This window comes from Erythrolamprus reginae, chromosome Z, assembly GCF_031021105.1.
Source record: "Erythrolamprus reginae isolate rEryReg1 chromosome Z, rEryReg1.hap1, whole genome shotgun sequence".
In the NCBI taxonomy this organism is placed as follows: Eukaryota; Metazoa; Chordata; class Lepidosauria; order Squamata; family Dipsadidae; genus Erythrolamprus; species Erythrolamprus reginae.
In genome coordinates this window covers 68,265,763-68,284,310 of record NC_091963.1, presented here as the reverse complement: position 1 = coordinate 68,284,310, position 18,548 = coordinate 68,265,763, and the positions used below count along the sequence as shown (strand labels likewise).

General features: G+C 45.5%; 1 protein-coding gene across 1 annotated transcript in view; it reads right to left on the bottom strand.

Annotated features, from left to right (window-relative positions):
- The window catches only part of HERPUD2 (HERPUD family member 2), a 95,977-nt gene that overhangs the window by 45,932 nt on the left and 31,497 nt on the right, over positions 1-18,548 (bottom strand). Inside the window, exons 3-4 of the mRNA XM_070726311.1 lie at positions 13,952-14,065; positions 10,473-10,621 (exon numbers count right to left, since the gene is read on the bottom strand). Of these exons, the coding sequence (XP_070582412.1) occupies positions 10,473-10,621; positions 13,952-14,065 (263 nt within the window). The remainder of the gene's footprint in view (positions 1-10,472; positions 10,622-13,951; positions 14,066-18,548) is intronic.

Sequence of the window (18,548 nt, the reverse complement as noted above, 5' to 3'; positions counted from 1 at the left end):
CTAAAAACTAAAGATCGAACACTTGTAAAAGCTTATATGGAAATTTATAGAGTGGCGATCAGGATGACAAGACGTGTGTAATATTGCCCTGATTGCATCTGCGGCCACGGGGTTAGCTACCATCAGTATGCTGATGATACATATATATTGCCATCCGGTGTCCATTCAGTGAAGCCGTGGAAGTAACATGGACGCTGTCAGTATCTGGATGGGTGCTAACAGTCTCAAACTCAATCCCGACAAGACGGGGTGGCTGTGAGTAATGCCTCCCAAGGACACGTCCATCTGTCCGTACATCACACGGGGGGATCATTGACCCCCTCAGAGAGGGTTCGCAATTTGGACATCCTCCTCAATCCACAGCTGACTTTAGAACACCATCTTTCGGCTGTGGCGAGGGGGGCATTCATTTAGGTCCACCTGGTGCACAAGTGTGGCCTTATTTGGACAGGGAGGCTTTGCTCACAGTCACTCATGCCCTTATTACCTCGAGGTTTGACTACTGCAATGCTCTCTACATGGGGCTGCCTCTAAAGTGCGTTCGAAAACCGAAAATTGTGCAGAACATAACCGTGCAAGCATCATGGGCTTACCTAGACATGTACATATCTATCCAACACTCCACGGACTGCCAAATGGTTTCTGGACGCATTTCAAAGTGTTGGTTATGACCTATAAAACCCTACATGGCATCAGGCTAGAATACCTACAGGACCGCCACTTGCTGCATGAATCCCAGCGACCGATTAGGTCCCATAGATTTGACCTTCTCCAGGTCCCGTCAACTAGACAATGCCAGTTGGTGGGGTCTACGAGAAGAGCCTTCTCTGTGGAGGACCCGGCCCTCTGGAATCAACTCCCCCCAGAGATCTGTATTGCCCCCACCCTCCTTGCCTTCTGCAAGAGTGTCAAGACTCACTTATGTCGCCAGGCCTGGAGCCATTAGATTCTTGCCCTCTGAACGATGAATGGACTGAGAGAAACTGATTGAATGAGAATGATTGTTTTTTTGGAGTTTTTAGTTTAAATTATATATTTAATTAATTAGACTCGAAATGTTATGTATTGTTTTATTACATGTGAGCTGCCCCGAGTCCTCGGAACCGGCAGCATAAAAGTCCAATAAATAAATAAACTCCCAAATTCATATGTCTAATAAAAGAAGGCAGTTAAAAAGTATCTAGATATAACATGGATCTGGTTGCCATAACTGAGACATGGTTTAAGGATTCTAATGAATGGATACAATGTATAGGAAGGATAAAATAGAGAGAAGGGGAGGTGGAGTAGCCATTTATGTTAAGGAAAGACTAAAAACAACACTAATTCAAAATTCATGTAAAGATCTGATGACTCTCTGGGTTTGCATGCAAAATAAAGAAGGTTCTGTCATTAGAATTGGGGTGATCTATAGGCCTCCAGGGCAATCTGAGGAATATGACAACAAGATGGTGGATGAAATTACCCAAATGGCAGTAAAGGGAGATATTGTGGTTATGGGTGATTTCAACATGCCTGATGTTGATTGGAATATCCCCAGTGTCCTTACATGCAAAAGTAAGAATATAGTAGAGGCCTTTAGAGGAGCAGCTCTGGCACAGCTGGTTAAGACACCGACTAAAGGGGAGAATATTCTAGATTTAGTTTTTACGAATGGGAATTGGGTTTCAGAGGTTAAGGTTGGAGAAAATTTAGGTTACAGTGACCATCTATGTTTGCGGTTTGATGTAAAAACTGATTGTGAGCAATCCTATACTGCAACCAAAGTATTGGATTTCAGAAAAACAAATTTTAATGCAATGGCTCCAACCCTTCCCCGCAGGAAGGCGGAACCGATTAAGAAGCTCCGCCCCAGACGCCTGATGGACCCAGAGGGTTTTCAGAAGGCGCTTGGGGTTATTCCAGATACACTCATCCACAGTTCGGAAGAGTCTCATGCTGAGGCCAGGAACAAGGTTGCAGCGGAGGCTCTCGACCGGATTGCGCCGTTGAGACCTCTCCGCGGCACTAGACCCCGTAGAGCACCATGGTTCAACGAGGAGCTCCGGGAGTTGAAACGCCAGAAGAGACGTCTAGAGAAGCGATGGAGGAAGAGTAAGTCTGAATCCGATCGAACACTTGTAAGAGCTCATATTAAGACTTACAAAGTGGTGCTCAAGGCAGCAAGATGCGCGTATCATGCCGCCTTGATTGCATCAGCGGAATCTCGCCAAGCCGCTCTGTTTAGGGTGACCCGCTCCCTTCTTAACCAGGGGGGAGTTGGGGAGCCCTTGCAGAGTAGTGCCGAGGACTTTAACTCATTTTTCGCTGATAAAATTGCTCGGATCTGGGCAGACCTCGACTCCGATTGGAAAGCAGAGTCAGTCGAGGTGACTGGGGCATGTACTTGTCCACCTGTCTGGGAAGAGTTTGATCTGGTGACACCTGATAAAGTGGACAAGGCCATTGGAGCTGTGAGTTCCGCCACCTGCTTACTGGATCCATGTCCCTCCTGGCTGGTTTCGGCCAGCAGGGAGGTGACACGGAGCTGGGCCCAGGAGATTGTCAACGCTTCCTTGGGGAGTGGGTCCTTTCCAGCACCCTATAAGGAGACGCTTGTGCGCCCCCTCCTCAAGAAGCCTTCCCTGGACCCAGCCGTACTTAATAACTATCGTCCAGTCTCCAACCTTCCCTTTATGGGGAAGGTTGTCGAGAAGGTGGTGGTGCTCCAGCTGCAACGGTCCTTGGAAGAAGCCAATTATCTAGGTTCCCAACAGTCTGGTTTCAGGCCCGGTTACAGCACGGAAACTGCTTTGGTCGCGTTGATGGATGATCTCTGGCGCACCCCGGACAGGGGTTTATCCTCTGTAATGGTGCTCCTCGACGGCTCAGCAGCTTTCGATACCATCGACCATGGTATCCTTCTGCGCTGGCTGGTGGGGTTGGGAGTGGGAGGCACTGTTCTCCAGTGGTTCTCCTCCTACCTCTCTGGTCGGTCGCAGTTGGTGTTAGTGGGGGGTCAGAGGTCGACCCCGAGGTCTCTCCCTTGTGGGGTGCCTCAGGGGTCGGTCCTCTCCCCCCTGCTATTTAATATCTACATGAAACCGCTGGGTGAGATCATCCAAGGGCATGGGGTGAGGTATCATCAGTACGCTGATGATACCCAGCTATACATCTCCACCCCATGTCCAGTCAACGAAGCAGTGGAAGTGATGTGCCGGTGTCTGGAGGCTGTTGGGGCCTGGATGGGTGTCAACAGACTAAAACTCAACCCTGATAAGACGGAGTGGCTGTGGGTTTTGCCTCCCAAGGACAATTCCATCTGTCCATCCATCACCCTGGGGGGGGAATTACTGACCCCCTCGGAGAGGGTCCGCATCTTGGGCGTCCTCCTCGATCCACGGCTCACATTAGAAAAACATCTTTCAGCTGTGGCGAGGGGGGCGTTTGCCCAGGTTCGCCTGGTGCACCAGTTGCGGCCCTGTTTGGACCGGGAGTCACTGCTCACAGTCACTCATGCCCTCATCACCTCGAGGCTCAACTACTGTAATGCTCTCTACATGGGGCTACCTCTGAAAAGTTTTCAGAAACTTCAGATCGTGCAGAATGCAGCTGCGAGAGCAATCATGGGCTTTCCCAGAAATGCCCATGTAACACCAACACTCCGCAGTCTGCATTGGTTGCCGATCAATTTCCGGTCACAATTCAAAGAGTTGGTCATCACCTATAAAGCCCTTCATGGCACCGGACCAAGGTATCTACGAGACCGCCTTCTGCCGCACGAATCCCAGCGACCGGTTAGATCCCACAGAGTGGGCCTTCTCTGCGTACCATCAACAAAACAATGTCGTTTGGCGGGGCCCAGGGGAAGAGCCTTCTCTGTGGCGGCCCCGACCCTCTGGAACCAACTCCCCCCGGAGATTAGAACTGCCCCCACCCTCACCTTTCGCAAGCTCCTAAAAACCCACCTCTGCCGTCAGACATGGGGGAACTGAGATATTCTTTCCCCCTAAGCCTTTATAATTTATGCATGGTATGTTTGTTTGTATGTATGTTTGGTTTTAGAATTAAGGGTTTTTTAAACTGTTTTGTATTGGATTTACATGCTGTTTTTATTCTGTGGTTAGCCGCCCTGACTCTGCGGAAAGGGGCGGCATACAAATCCAATAAATAATAATAATAATAATAATAATAATAATAATAATAATAATAATAATAAATTAAAGGGGAGGGATAAAATGGCAGGAGCGAGCACCCAGTGGACTGTATTAAAAAAGGCCATCTTAAAAGCCACTGCACTGTATGTAAGGCAAATAACTAAAGGTAAAAGGAAGAAGAAACCACTATGGTTTAGATGTAAGGGCTATAGTCAATGAAAAAAAGGCTGCCTGGACAATTACAATTGTCCAGGTGTTTTTTGTTTGTTTAGAAGTGTATGTTTGTTTTTCTATTTTCTTTTTTGTGTATTGCAAATTTTGCAAATATGTCAATGTATATATTTTCTTGATTATGCTTTTTAAAATAAATTAATAAAAATTACTTTAAAAAAAGAAAAAGAAAAAAAGGCTGCCTAAAGGAGGTATAAAGAGTCTGGAAGTATAGCTGATAGAGAGGTGTATATTAGTGATAGGAAGAAGAAAAACTGCAGCATCACGAAGCTTAGTACCGGGAATAATACATGCATTGATGGGAATAAGGAGATCGCTGACCATTTCAATAGCTACTTCTGTTCAGTTTTCTCAAAAGACACCTTACAATATAATACTATAGATGGATATAGCATTGATTCCAGCTGTACGGATTCAGCTCCAGTGATCTTAGAAGGCGATGTCTTAGAAGAACTTGAACGATTAAAGATAAATAAGGCAATGGGTCCAGATGGCATCCACCCCAGAGTTCTTAAAAAACTCAGATCTGTCATTGCTACACCCCTGACTGATCTGTTTAACCAATCCCTGTTAACAGGAGATGTTCCTGAGGATTGGAGAATGGCCAGTGTTGTGCCTATCCACAAGAAGGGCAGTAGAGAAGAAGCTGGTAACTACAGGCCAGTTAGCTTGACATCAGTTATAGTTAAAATGGAGACTCTATTCAAAAAGAGGATAAATCAGCACCTAAAAAACAATAACTTATTGGACCCAAATCAGTTGATAGATAAATTAGTGAAGATTGGATTTAATCCCTGGATAGTTCAGTGGATTTGCAGCTGGCTGAAGTGTAGAGATCAGAGAGTTATTGTTAATTCTATTCTTTTTAATATGTTTGTGAGTGACATGGGGGAAGGTTTGGTAGGGAAGGTTTGCCTATTTGCCGATGACTCTAAAGTGTGCAATAGGGTTGATATTCCTGGAGGCATCTGTAATATGGTAAATGATTTAGATTTACTAGATAAATGGTAAAAGCAATGGAAACTGCAGTTTAATGTTTCCAAATGTAAAATAATGCACTTGGGGAAAAGGAATCCTCAATCTGAGTATTGTATTGGCAGTTCTGTGTAAGCAAAAACTTCAGAAGAGAAGGTTTTAGAGGTAGTGATTTCTGACAGTCTCAAAATGGGTGAGCAGTGTGGTCGGGCGATAGGAAAAGTAGGATGCCTGGCTGCATAGCTAGAGGTATAACAAGCAGAAAGAGGGAGATTGTGATCCCGTTAGCTCTGGTGAGACATTTGGAATACTGTGTTCTGGAGACCTCACCTACAAAAAGATATTGACAAAATTGAACGGGTCCAAAGACGGGCTACAAGAATGGTGGAAGGTCTTAAGCATAAAATGTATCAGGAAAGACTTAATGAACTCAATCTATATAGTCTGGAGGACAGAAGGAAAAGGGGGGACATGATCGAAACATTTAAATATGTCAAAGTGTTAAATAAGGTTCAGGAGGGAAATGTTTTTAATAGGAAAGTGAACACACGAACAAGGGGACAGAATCTGAAGTTAGTTGGGGGAAAGATCAAAAGCAACATGAGAAAATATTATTTTACTGAAAGAGTAGTAGATCCTTGGAACAAACTTCCAGCAGACATGTTGGTAAATCCACAGTAACTGAATTTAAACATGCCTGGGATAAACATATATCCATCCTAAGATAAAATACAGGAAATAGTATAAGGGCAGACTAGATGGATCATGAGATCTTTTTCTGCCGTCAGTCTTCTACATTTCTATGTATCCAATACTTAATCAACCCTTCTCAAATTCCCATTTCTCTAGTCTAATCAATTTTGAAATTCGCCGCTTTCTTTCTTTTTATATCTCCTTTTAATCCCATATCCTTTTTAATCTTTCTCTTTCTTCTCTTCAAGCTTTGTAAATCTATATTTTTTGTTTTTTTGTATTTTTTCTGTACCTCTTTGTAGTTCCTAATTCACTTATAGTTTTAATTTTTTTTAGTCTGAGAAACCCCGTGCCTCTCCTTACATCTTTTCTATTTCTTACTTGTGCAAGTTTCAATACATTCTTTGAAAAATACGTGATCATCAGCCTGTTTGTTTGTTTGTTTGATTTGTATGCCACCTCTCTCCGCAGACTCGGGGTGGTTCACAACAATAATAAAACAGTGTACAATGAACAAATCTAATATTGAAAAAATATCTAAAAATCCCATTATTTAAAAACATACAACACAAGCATACCATACATAAAACTATATAAGCCTGGGGGAGATGTCTCAATTCCCCCATGCCTGGCGGCAGTGGTGGATTTTAAGGAGTTTGCGAAAGGCAAGGAAGGTGGGGGCAATTCTAATCTCCGGGGGAAGCTAGTTCCAGAGGGTCGGGGCCGCCACAGAGAAGGCTCTTCCCCTGGGTCCTGCCCATTTAATCGACGGGACCCGGAGAAGACCAACTCTGTGGGACCTAACTGGATGGGATTCGTGCGGGAGAAGGTAGTCTCAGAGATATTCTGGTCCGATGCCATGAAGGGCTTTATAGGTCATAACCAACACTTTGAATTGTGACCGGAAAGTGATTGGCAACCAATGCAGACTGCGGAGTGTTGGTGTGACGTGGGCATAGCCAGGGAAGCCCATGATTGCTCTCGCAGCTGCATTTTGCACGATCTGAAGTTTCCGAACTCTTCAAAAGTAGCCCCATGTAGAGAGCGTTACAGTAGTCGAACCGCAAGGTGATGAGGGCATGAGTGACTGTGAGCAGTGAGTCCCGGTCCAGGTAGGGCCGCAACTGGTGCACCAGGCGAACCCGGGCAAATGCCCTCCTCACCACAGCTGAAAGCTAATGTGAGCTGTGGATCGAGGAGGACGCCCAAGTTGCGGACCCTCTCTGTTGGGGACAATAGTGTCCCCCCCAGGGTGATGGACAGACAGATGGAATTGTCCTTGGGAGGCAAAACCCACAGCTACTCTGTCTTATCAGGGTTGAGTTTGAGTCTGTTGACACCCATCCAGACCCTAACAGCCTCCAGGCACCAGCACATCACTTCCACTGTTTTGTTGACTGGACATGGGGTGGAGATGTACAGCTGGGTATCATCAGCGTACTGATGATACCTCACCCCATGCCCCTGGATGATCTCGCCCAATGGTTTCATGTAGATATTAAATAGCAGGGGGGAGAGGACTGACACCTGAGGCATCCCACAAGGGAGAAGCCTAGAGGTCGACCTCTGACCCCCCACTAACACCCACTGCGATCGACCGGAGAGGTAGGAGGAGAAGCACTGAAGAACAGTGCCTCCCACTCCCAACCCCTCCAGCCAGTGCAGAAGAATACCATGGTCAATGGTATCGAAAGCTGTTGAGAGGTCGAGAAGCACCAGGACAGAGAATAATCCCCTGTCCCGGGCCTGCCAGAGATCCTCCATCTTTATTGCCCAAAGAATTAACATCTTGACAGTATCTTGTTCTCCATATCTTCCTGATCGTTCTGAGGCATCCTCTTTTCCACATATCTCTTTTAAATCCACCGCTTTCTGTGGTTCTGTGGTAATTCCAATGCAGTCTCTCATTGATTCTTTAAATTCTTTAATAATTCCATAAACATCATTGAACAGCTCCCTTTTTTCCTGAATCTCCATCTTCTCCATATCTGCAGAAACAACATTTATATGTTCAGCTGTTTAAGAAAAAATCTCTTAAGCAGCCTATTTTGTTCCTTCCAACAGTTTTGTAGTATATAATGTAGTTTTCTCAAAGATTCTTTTTTTTCTCCAAAGGTTCATTCAGAGTTCAAATTCAGCTCAAAGCTTACACGTTTCTCAGGAGCAGCCTTAAAGAAAAAAACATCTTTGCTAGTTTGGGATATGTTCAGAGCCCACACGTCTGATGACATAACAAAAATTGGCAAAGTCTTTTCAATCTACTTTGGCCGTTATTCCAGGTGGGCTTACATCTGTATTGCAGCCCCTAAATGTTTGCTTAATTAAACCTTTTAAAGACCGTGTTTGAAAGACGTGTCATGAATGGATGTCATCTGGTCAAGCCCAACTGACAAAAGCTGGAAATCTGAAGAAGCCGACATAGCAAAGTGGGTCCGTGACGCATGGGAAGAGATTCCAGAGGACATGGGGCAACACGCCTTCAAGAAATGTGGCATTAGTAATGCTATGGATGGCAGTGAAGACAGTGCTTTGTTTGAGAATGACGGCAGTGATGGTGATGACTGCAAACTCAGTGATGATGACAATGTCTATGCTGATAACCTCACAGCAGCTAATGCTGAAGCTCTGTTTGGACATACAGATGATGAGGAGGAATCCAGTTTTGAAGAATTTTAACTCTTAGGTTTTAGCTTGATTGCTGATTGAGCTACCTTTTTTTACTTTTTAAGTTATTGTTAATACCAGATTGTATTTGCTTACCCCCCTTTTGTTTACCCACTTACAGAGCTAGTTTACTGGTTTTCATTGAAATAAATATTCTAAAACATTTAATCTACTGATGCCTCAATTAATGTAATTTTATTGGTTTCCATTTTTTTAAGTTACCAGTAGCCACTGCATTTTCCACCCTAGGCTTATACTCAAGTCAATAGGTTTTCCCAGTTTTTGTGGCAAAAGTAGTAGGTGCCGCGACTTATAATCAGGTCGGCTTATACTCGAGTATATGCAGTACTGAAACATAGTTTTGTGCACCAAACGCACTGCGTGCAGCAGGGATGATAGTTTTGCAACAGAAATCATAATCTTAAAAGCTTTGTTCCAGCACATCCCCATTTTCATGTCTCTTCCAAAGAACGAATATTGAGACACCCCACCCCATTTCTCATAAACTCATTCCTTTATAATGCCTGAAAGTGACATCACACTTCCAAGAGCTAAGGCTGTGAATCAATACCTTTTACTCTGGATCCCCTCTCGCCTTCGAATCATTTTTACATAGAAAGAATGTATCCAATCGTTTTCCACTAACATGTCTTCCTCACTGTCTGACTGGGACCATTCCCCCGATGTCACATCAACTCCCTCAGACTCACTCTCACTCTCAGCTTCCTCTGGCAATCCCCCCGGCCCATGGGACCCAGAGGGGCCTGGCTCATCCTCCTCAGAATCACACATGACCATAATTGTCTTGCTTAGCAATAGACTTTTTTTTTTCAGTTGTAGCCATAAATCGAGAATTGTCTACATATGAATAAACATATAAATTTAAATAATAATAATAATAAACAACATGTATGGGTTAGTTATGTTAATATTAGAACTATATTGGTTAGAAATATATATGTACTTTTTGAATGCTTTTATGCATTGGCTGAAAAATCTGAAGACTTTGCAGTATGATGCAACTAGAAAATAGTCAAAGCTTAAGATAATTGCTCCCATTTATTACTGAGGATGGTTTGGTTACAAAGCTGGGTCTCCTTGTGTGGCGAGTGAGTAGTTCACTCTCTGACCCACATACTTTGTCCCTAACACACACCATGACCAACTTGGCCAAGGAAAGCAGCAGCCTTGAAGAGGTAAGCATAGCAGGCACCCCCTCAGGAAAGCGGGACTAGGCTGAGCTGTAGAGTGCCAGTGCCCAGGTAGCTCAATGGCCAGGTTGGGCACTTGCCTTTTGCTGCCTAGGATTCTGGACAGCCTTGCACTATCATCTGAGGGTCCTCTGCATGGTCTGAAAGAGATGGCAAGGGTTTGGCATTCTCCCTGACCTTGCTTTCCTCTGCTAGAGACAATGGCTCCTCCCTGCCACTACACGTCCCCGTCCCTTGACGTGAGTGACTTCAACTAGCCATGTCCAACCCAGCCGGACACACACAGTGGTCAAACACAACTCTGATGCAGCCTTCAATGAAATTGAATTTGACACCCTGATGTAGACATTAAGGAAGAATAGTTTGTAAGGATAGAAAGAGTGGCAGAGATACAGTGAATATTGTTATTGTACATTAGTTTTAGTCAAGTATTTATTTTCTTATCCTTTTATTTCTTTACTACTACACATTTTCACATTTTCAGTGTTCAGTGGCTTATATTGCTTACACTATAAAATGTTGAATAAAACTTTAAGATTCAAATAATTTATATGCTACTTACCCCTGCAGTATATATGAGAATGGATGGCTTTGCATTTGATTATTTTGTGTCTGTGCAAGGTTGCGATGTCGCACACCTTCAGAATTACTGATAGCTGTATATACAGTTTCTTGAGATGGGGAAGATGTTGATCCCAAATGTTCTGAACTCTTAAAATGCAGATAATAGTTTGAATTAGATGTGCAAGGCATTCAGTGATGGTTCTTCAAATTACTATGAAAACTAGTTTAATATTCTATGCTGGACATTAGCTTTTTCCTATTAGTAATCCAATTTTTATACCTTATAGCAGTTTTAAACCTTGTCCCAGAACTTCTTTATGCATTTTACACATTTTTTTTTAAAAAAAATAGTGTGTTATTTTGCTGGTTAAAATAGTACATACTGTAAGGTTTTTTTTCTTTTTCACCAGCACCATCAAGAATAAAAGTTACTATATTTTTCAGTGTATAAGACGCAGCTTTTTACTTTAAAACCTCAAAAACTGGATGCGTCTTATACATCAAATGCTGCCAAGGGGGAGCTGAGCAGCAGTCGGCAGCGGCAGCCTTCCCGTGCTTCGGCAGTTGTCCCCGAGGCCGCCCAGCAGCCCTTGGCTGCTTCCCTCTCTGCAGGAGACCGGCAGGCGTTGCCCGAGGAGCCCTCCCAGCAGGCGGAAATGCAGCTTGGGTGAACGGCTGAGGCAAGAGCTGGGCAAGGGCTGTCTCTCTCTGGCTGAGGCTTTGTTTGGAGCGTCCTTCGCCAGCCGCTGTGGCCATCCTGCCGCTGGCCGTGCATACCAGCCCTGGTTGCAAAGAGGGATGGCGGAACTCGTTCTGTCCTTCGCTTCGGTGTCAGGGAGAAGACAAGCGGCATCTGCGCTAGTTTCCAAGCTTCCTGCATGACTGATTCCCTGTCTGGAAGCCCCATCTCCTCCCCCGCCTCGCGCACCCCTTGTTTCATCCAAAAAAGACGGTTCTCAGGCATCCTCCACCACCACTGCATCTTTTGCCTGGCCGAAGACTGCCGGAAGCGCTTGTGGCTGCCTTGCACAAAGCTTGAAGGTAGCGCTTGGGGCTCCGTTCTCCCCACCCCGAGAGAAGAGCGCTGGTCCTAAATGGAGAGAAAAGTAATTTTGGAGCGCAGGATGAAACGAGGGGTGCGTGGGCTTCCAGACAGAGAATTGGTCTGGAGGAGGGAGACAGGGCTTCCAGACAGAGAATCAGTCATGCAGGAGGGCTTGGAAACTAGCGCAGATGCCGCTTGTTTCCTGGTGGTTCCTCCCCTCCGTCTCTCTCTCTTTCGCATACACACACACACACGCACACATGCAGACGAGGGAGCGGAGGGGAAAGCCGGGCCAAGCCAAGTGGCTACATTGAGGAGATACCCGCCCGCTTCTTGGAAACTGCTGCTGTGTGCCCCGCCTCAACTGCCCGGCGGTGGACTTTCCGGGAGTTCCTCCCAGGGTCCCTGCTGGCACTGCCCCAGCAGTGACTATCCCCAAGGCCGCCCAGCAGTCATTGGCTGGAGTCCCGCAGCTCAGCCCCGGGGATAAATGAGGCGCGTGGCATCCAGCCGGCAGAGGAGCGCACAGGGCAGCTTCAATCATCCGGCAGACAGGGCTTGGCTCCATCCGCCCCCACCCCAATCTCCCGCCTTCAGGGGTGCCTTTGGGAGGGCTCAGCGGTCAGCAAAGGGGCTCTGAGCAGAGGGCGCAGCTGCATAATTTCCAAGCAGATGCGGCTTTGCTTGGAGCGCCTTCGTCAACCGCTGCGGGTGGGGGCTGATAGAGCCAAACCCCATCCTGTCGGATGATCGAAGCTGCCCTATGGGCTCCTCCGCTGGCTGGATGGCAGAGGTGATGGCGAAGGCGCTCCAAACAATGCTGCCTCAGCTCGGGAATTCTGCAGCTGACACCCTCTGCTCAGAGCATCTCTGCCAACCGCTGCGTCCTTCCGAAGGCGCCCCCGAAGGCAGCAAATTAGGGTGGGGGCTGATGGAGCCAAGCCCTGTCCGCTGGATTATCGAAGCTGCCACACGCCCCACTCATCCCTGGAGGACAAGCTAAGAAGAAGTGGGGTAGGCTGCTGGCTCATCCCTGGAGAGACAGAGACAGAGGGAAAGAGAGGAGGAGTGAGAGGGAGAGGGAATGTGAGAGAAAAGGAGAAAGAGAAAAATGAGAAACTGATGGAGGGAAAGAACGGGGGAGAGGAAGAACAAACTAATGAAAGAGAGAAGGGATAAGAAGGCAAAAGAGGGAGAGGGAAGTGAAAAACAAAAATGAAAGGGAGAGAGTAAGAGAAATGAGGGAAAGATTGAAAGAGAATGAGATAGGGAGAAGAGGGAAACAAATGAGAGAGAAGGGAAGCGAAAGAAAAAGGGAGAGGAAGAAGAGAGAGAAAAACAGAAATGAAAGTGAGACCAATGAGAACAAAAAAGGGGAGAAACAAATGAGAACAAAAAGGGGGAGAAAGGGAAAAGAGAGAAGAGAGAAGTGGAAAGAAAGGGAGAGAGGGAGGGAGGGAAGGAAGGGAGACATTTCTCACAGAAAACACCAGGAGCCACAAACCCACCCCCTCGAGAGGTTACTATTACACTGTACACCAAGACAACTAGACACAAGAACAGTTTTTTCCCGAATGCCATCAAATAAATAATTCCCTCAACACTGTCAAACATTAAGTCTGCACTACTTTTGCTAGTAGTTTTTTTCCTCATAATTCCTATCACCCATTTCCTCCCACTTAGGACTGTATGACTGTAACTTGTTGCTTCTACCCTAAGATTTTTATTAATATTGTTTCTTCATTGCTTACTTGACCCTATTGACAATCAGTATGTGTTGTACCACATGATTCTTGACAAATCTATATTTTCTTTTATGTACACTGAGATTCTATTCTATTCTATTCTATATTCTATTCTATATTCTATTCTATTCTATTTTACTATTACTATTTAATACTACACCATTTGGTTCAGAATACTTTTTTCCTTGTTTTCCTCCTCTAAAATCTAGGTTCGTCCTATACACTGGTGCATCTTATACACCAAAAAATACGTTAAGCAGATTATGAATCGGAAAACATCATCATGAATCCAGAACTCATAATATAATTGCCATATGAATGTCAGCCTATCTATATTTGGACTAAGGTATCTTATAAATGCTTTGTAAGATATTTGCTATCATCTATTAAAAATCTCCACAAATTGTGTATATTCTTGGAAGGACGGGAAATGGTACTTGCAAATTTTTGTTCTAATTTTTAGAAATCATAGTTCTAAAAGATACAGTCTAAAACCTTTTATTATGCCTCATTTAATTCATCAGTAAACTAATACTATAAATTGGCCAAAATAGTTGATATACAACAGTACTTCCTGACAACAGTACTATCATCCTATCATTATTATATGTAAGAATGAATATATTAACATAGCATTTATTTTTTGATAGAACTTAAATTATTACATCTCAAACAAAAATAACTTACCAAGCTGTTGCTAGATGCTGAAGACTCATGACTTTCTCTAACAGTATCAGGTTTTGGGAGATTTGGGGGTGTCCGTGAAGAACATACTAAATGAACCATATGATAGTCATCTTGCTAAAATAAATGGGAGTATTTTTAGTGTTGTTTACTTTCACATTAAATCCATGTTGACTAGAAATACAAATCATAGTGTAAGTATTCACATAATTAGTACAGTAGGTATGTTTGCACAACACACTGAGCAGATTACTAAATTAACCCATTTTCTACATGTGTATCGACTGTAAGGAAATATGTTGGATTCACAGAACAAATTAAATTATGATTTTTAAAAAATAAACCTAAGCTTGTAAATTATGCAAATACAATTTCTAGCTCTTAATCTGACCTAGTTAATCCAGCCAATGAGTATACAGGTTTATCATGACTGTTCCAGCTGTAGTATCTGTATTAATCATCCAATCTTTGTTTTCAAAGAATAGCTCAGTGCACACAGCAATGGATAGGCCAGTACACATAGTACTCTTTTGGCTGGCTGGCTCTCTTCCTTACCAGAAACAGAAAACAGAACAAGTAAGCAAAAGTAAGAAAAGGAAAAAAAGAAAGAAGAAAATAGGAAAAGAATCTGTATGTGTGTGTGTGTGTGTTTATATAATTCATAATTCCCTATTTTATTTTCCTAAGCGTTCAAGAAAAATACTTGAGTATAAATCGACCCGATTATAAGCCAAGGCACCTACTTTTGCCACAAAAATCTGGGAAAACTTATTGACTCGAGTATAAGCCTAGGGTGGAAAATGCAGTGACTACTGGTAATTTACAAAAATCGAATATTCTTCTACTGTAGCTTCTTAAAACTGTTTTTGTAGGAGAATCAACCGTTGAATTCCCTTACCTGTATGGTGAGTAGTAGTGGAGTCCACAGTCAGTGGGTTGACCTCTGTCCGTCAACCAATCAGGACTGAGCCCATGTTTTAAAAGCTCAAGTTCTGTCAATCATCCCGCTTTTTTTCCAAGTTCGAAGCTTGGGCTCAGTGTGGTCAACAGGTACAATGATTGACAGACAACATGTAGTTGAGACAAACAGTATATGGTATACAATCCTCCTTAGTTGAGCAAAGAAGGTTAGAGAGGAGCAAGTTACTAGAACCTAAAAGGAGAATGAGAGAGGGAGGGTCTGACTGTGGACTCCACCACTACTGAGAATCACCACCCAGGTAAGGAAATTCAACAGTTGATTCTCCAGATAGGTGGAGTCCACAGTCAGTGGGACCTGCCAAAGCCTGTCTCCTGCGGGAAGGAGAACTAGGTAACTGGAGTGGTCGCAGGAATTACCTGCTGGAGGACAATCCTACCAAATGCTGCATCAGAAGATGCAAAGGTATCTATTTTATAATGCTTGATGAAGGTGGTCGGAGCAGACCAGGTAGCTGCCCTGCACACCTCTTCCAGGGAAACCTGCTTAGACCAGGCAGCCGAAGTGGCTGCGCTCCAGGTGGAGTGAGCTGTAATGCCCTGGGAACAAGGGGACGAGGACAAATCGTAGGCTTTAGCTACAACCGCCCTGATCCATCTACCTATGGTATTGGAATTGACCTTTCTTCCCATAGAGGCCAGGAGATACGAGATGAAAAGGGCCTCAGATTTCCTCCACCCTACTGCGTGTTTTAGGTAGATGCGAATAGTGCGCCTAACTAAGGTGTGCCACTTTCGTTCCAATGGATGGACAGGCCTGAAACAAAAGGAGGGAAGGGTGAGTTCCTGGGATCTGTGGTATCAGGAGTTGATTTTATGGAAAAAGGAAGGGTCAAGACATAGGACGACATTGTTCGGTAGGAAAAGGCAGAGATATTTGCACATTAATAGAGCCGCCAATTCAGAAATCCTTCTGGCCGAGGTGATGGCCACAAGGAAAGCCACCTTCTGGCTAAGGTGGTGGGTGGAAGAATCCCGGAAAGGTTCATATGGAGACTTAGTCAGAGAGTTCAGGACCTTGGTCAGGTTCCAGTTTGCAAAACAATGAGCGACCGGAGAGCTGCGTAGGGAGGCACCCCTCAAGAGTGTTTTGATCAGAGGATGCTGGCACAAGGGAGAGATGTCTGCGCAAGCCAGAATTGAAGACAAGGTTGCTACTTGGCATTTAAGAGTGTTGGGAGCCAAGCCCTTATCAAATCCCTCACTTAGGAACCCCAGCATCTGGCCTACTGTCAAGTCTGTTGGAGAGCAACGTGCTCCCTTGCACCACCTGCAGAAGGCGCCCCAAGTAGAAGTGTAGATCCGCTGAGTAGATGGCCGTCTGCTTTTGAGGATCAGGCCCATCACTCCACTAGGCACCTGGTGGTTGACTAGTGTGAGCCGCTCAAGTGGCAGGCGGTCAGTTTCATTCAGAGGGGGTCTAGATGGAAGATCGAGCCCTGACTCAGTGAGGTGGATGACACTGGAAGGCGCCATGGAGGGGAGACAGATAGTCAAAAGGTCTGCAAACCAGGCCCTGTGTGGCCAGTATGGGGCCACCAGAACCAGTTCCGCTCTCTTTTCCAACAGTCTGCGAATCAGCCTGGGAATTAGGCCAGGGGGGAACACATAAAGGAGCCCCTCTGGCCATGGGGAACGAAGAGCATCCGTGCCCTCTGCTCCCTGACAGTGGAATCTGGTAAAGAAGCGAGGCAGTTGACTGTTCTGGCTCTTGGCAAAGAGATCCATGTGAAGCTGACCAAAACGCCCACATATCTGTCGGAAGATGCTGGGGTGCAGCCTCCACTCCGTCTGATCTATGGTGGGGCGACTCAGCCAGTCCTCTGTGGTAGTCCACCGTGTCCTCCTCCGCTATGTAGTCCGCTTTGATGGAAAGTAGATGCTGCTCGGCCCATGTGCAGAGAATCCTGGCCTCCTCCATAAGAGCAGGGGACCGGGTGCCCCCATACCTGTTGATATGAGCTTTGGCTGTGATGTTGTCGGTGAGGACCAGGACATGCTTCCCCACCATCAGCCGGAGAAGAACCACAACCGTTTTTGGAAGGGAACCATTGCAAATCCCATGATGTAGGCGTGCCCATGGAACAATATGGAAGGCCAAAATGAATTTTCCCAAGAGCGTAGAAAGCAAGTACAGGGGAACTATGCATTGACACAGGTGGAAGAATTTAGATCTGCAATACTAGCCTGCCGCTCCTGGGAGGAACACCCTACACTCTAGGGAGTCGATAATAGCTCCCAGATGGACAATGGAGAAGGAAGGCTCCATTGACTCTTATCCTCATTGATGGAAACCCCGTGGTCTTCTAAGGTTATTAGAGTTACCTGGATATCGTGCAGGGCTTGAATCCTGGAGGAAGCCAGCAACAATATGTCATCAAGGTAACAATGAATATGCACGGGGAGTGTCTTTAGGTGGGCCGCTAAGGCCACTAACACCTTAGTGAACACTCTAGGAGCTGAGTAAAGTCCGAAGGGAAGGGACCGGTATTGGAAATGGGCACCTCCATAGCAGAACCAAAGGTACTGCTGGAAATCCGGGTGAATGGGAATTTGGAGGCAGGCCTCCATGGGGTCAATGGAGGATAGGAGATCACCCATCCATATGCACACCAAGATGGACTGAAGTGAGTGCATCTTGAATCGTCAGTACCGAATATGACGATTCAATCTCTTGAGGTCAAGAATGGTTCTCTAGCCCCCCAAAGCCTTGGATACCAGGAAAAGGATGGAGTAGAATCCTGATCCAGCTTCAGGATCCAGCACCTGCTGAATGGTCTTAATCTGAAGGAGATGGTCAATGGCCTCATTCATGAGGCGTTTCTTGGCCATGTTGTTAGACACAGGGCACCGGATAAAGAATTGCAGAGGAGTGGAGAGAAATTCTAGGGAGAGGCCAAATTTCACCGTCTCACTGATCCATGCATCGGATGTGGTTTCCTCCCATTGGTCCACAAACAAGGACAGGTGACCACCAATGGGAGGAGTCAAATCTGACTGACTTGGTGCAGCGGAAAGAGCGACCTCTTCTGCCTCGAAAGGGCCGCTTAGAACCCCTACCATGAAAGGACTGGTTCTGAAATGGCCTCTGCCTCCCCCCGTAAAAGTCCATAGAAATAGTGCTGCCTAGAGGGGGCCGGGGATTGGGCAGGGGGATGAAAGTACCTCCTAGGGATAGGGGCAGATTTGGAGTTACCCCTGCAAGTCATAGCTGGCAAAATCTTACGTATGTCCTTGTCTTCAGGCAGAAGCAGATCCAGAGCTGGTCCAAAGAGGTGTTAGCCATCGAAGGGAGAGGTGGCAAGCTTCCACTTGCCAGGAGTGGAGCCAAAGGAGCCTCTGGGCTACAATGGAAGTGGCCATGGTGCAGGAGACAAATCTGGCCGCTTGCAGAGAAGCAGCCATCGTGAAATGAGCAGCCATCTTTGCTATGTCCTGGTGGGACCTGGTATCTTCCGCTGGGTTTCTTTCCTATAAATCTCGCAACCAGGTTAGGTTAGCACAAGCAAAGAAAGAAGCCAAGTGGCTGATCTTACCACCCAGACACCCGTCTGATGGTTCTTGACAAGTTTGTTCGGACCGCTTATCTTCCAGCCTCAGCAGCTCTGCATCCTCGCCTGGA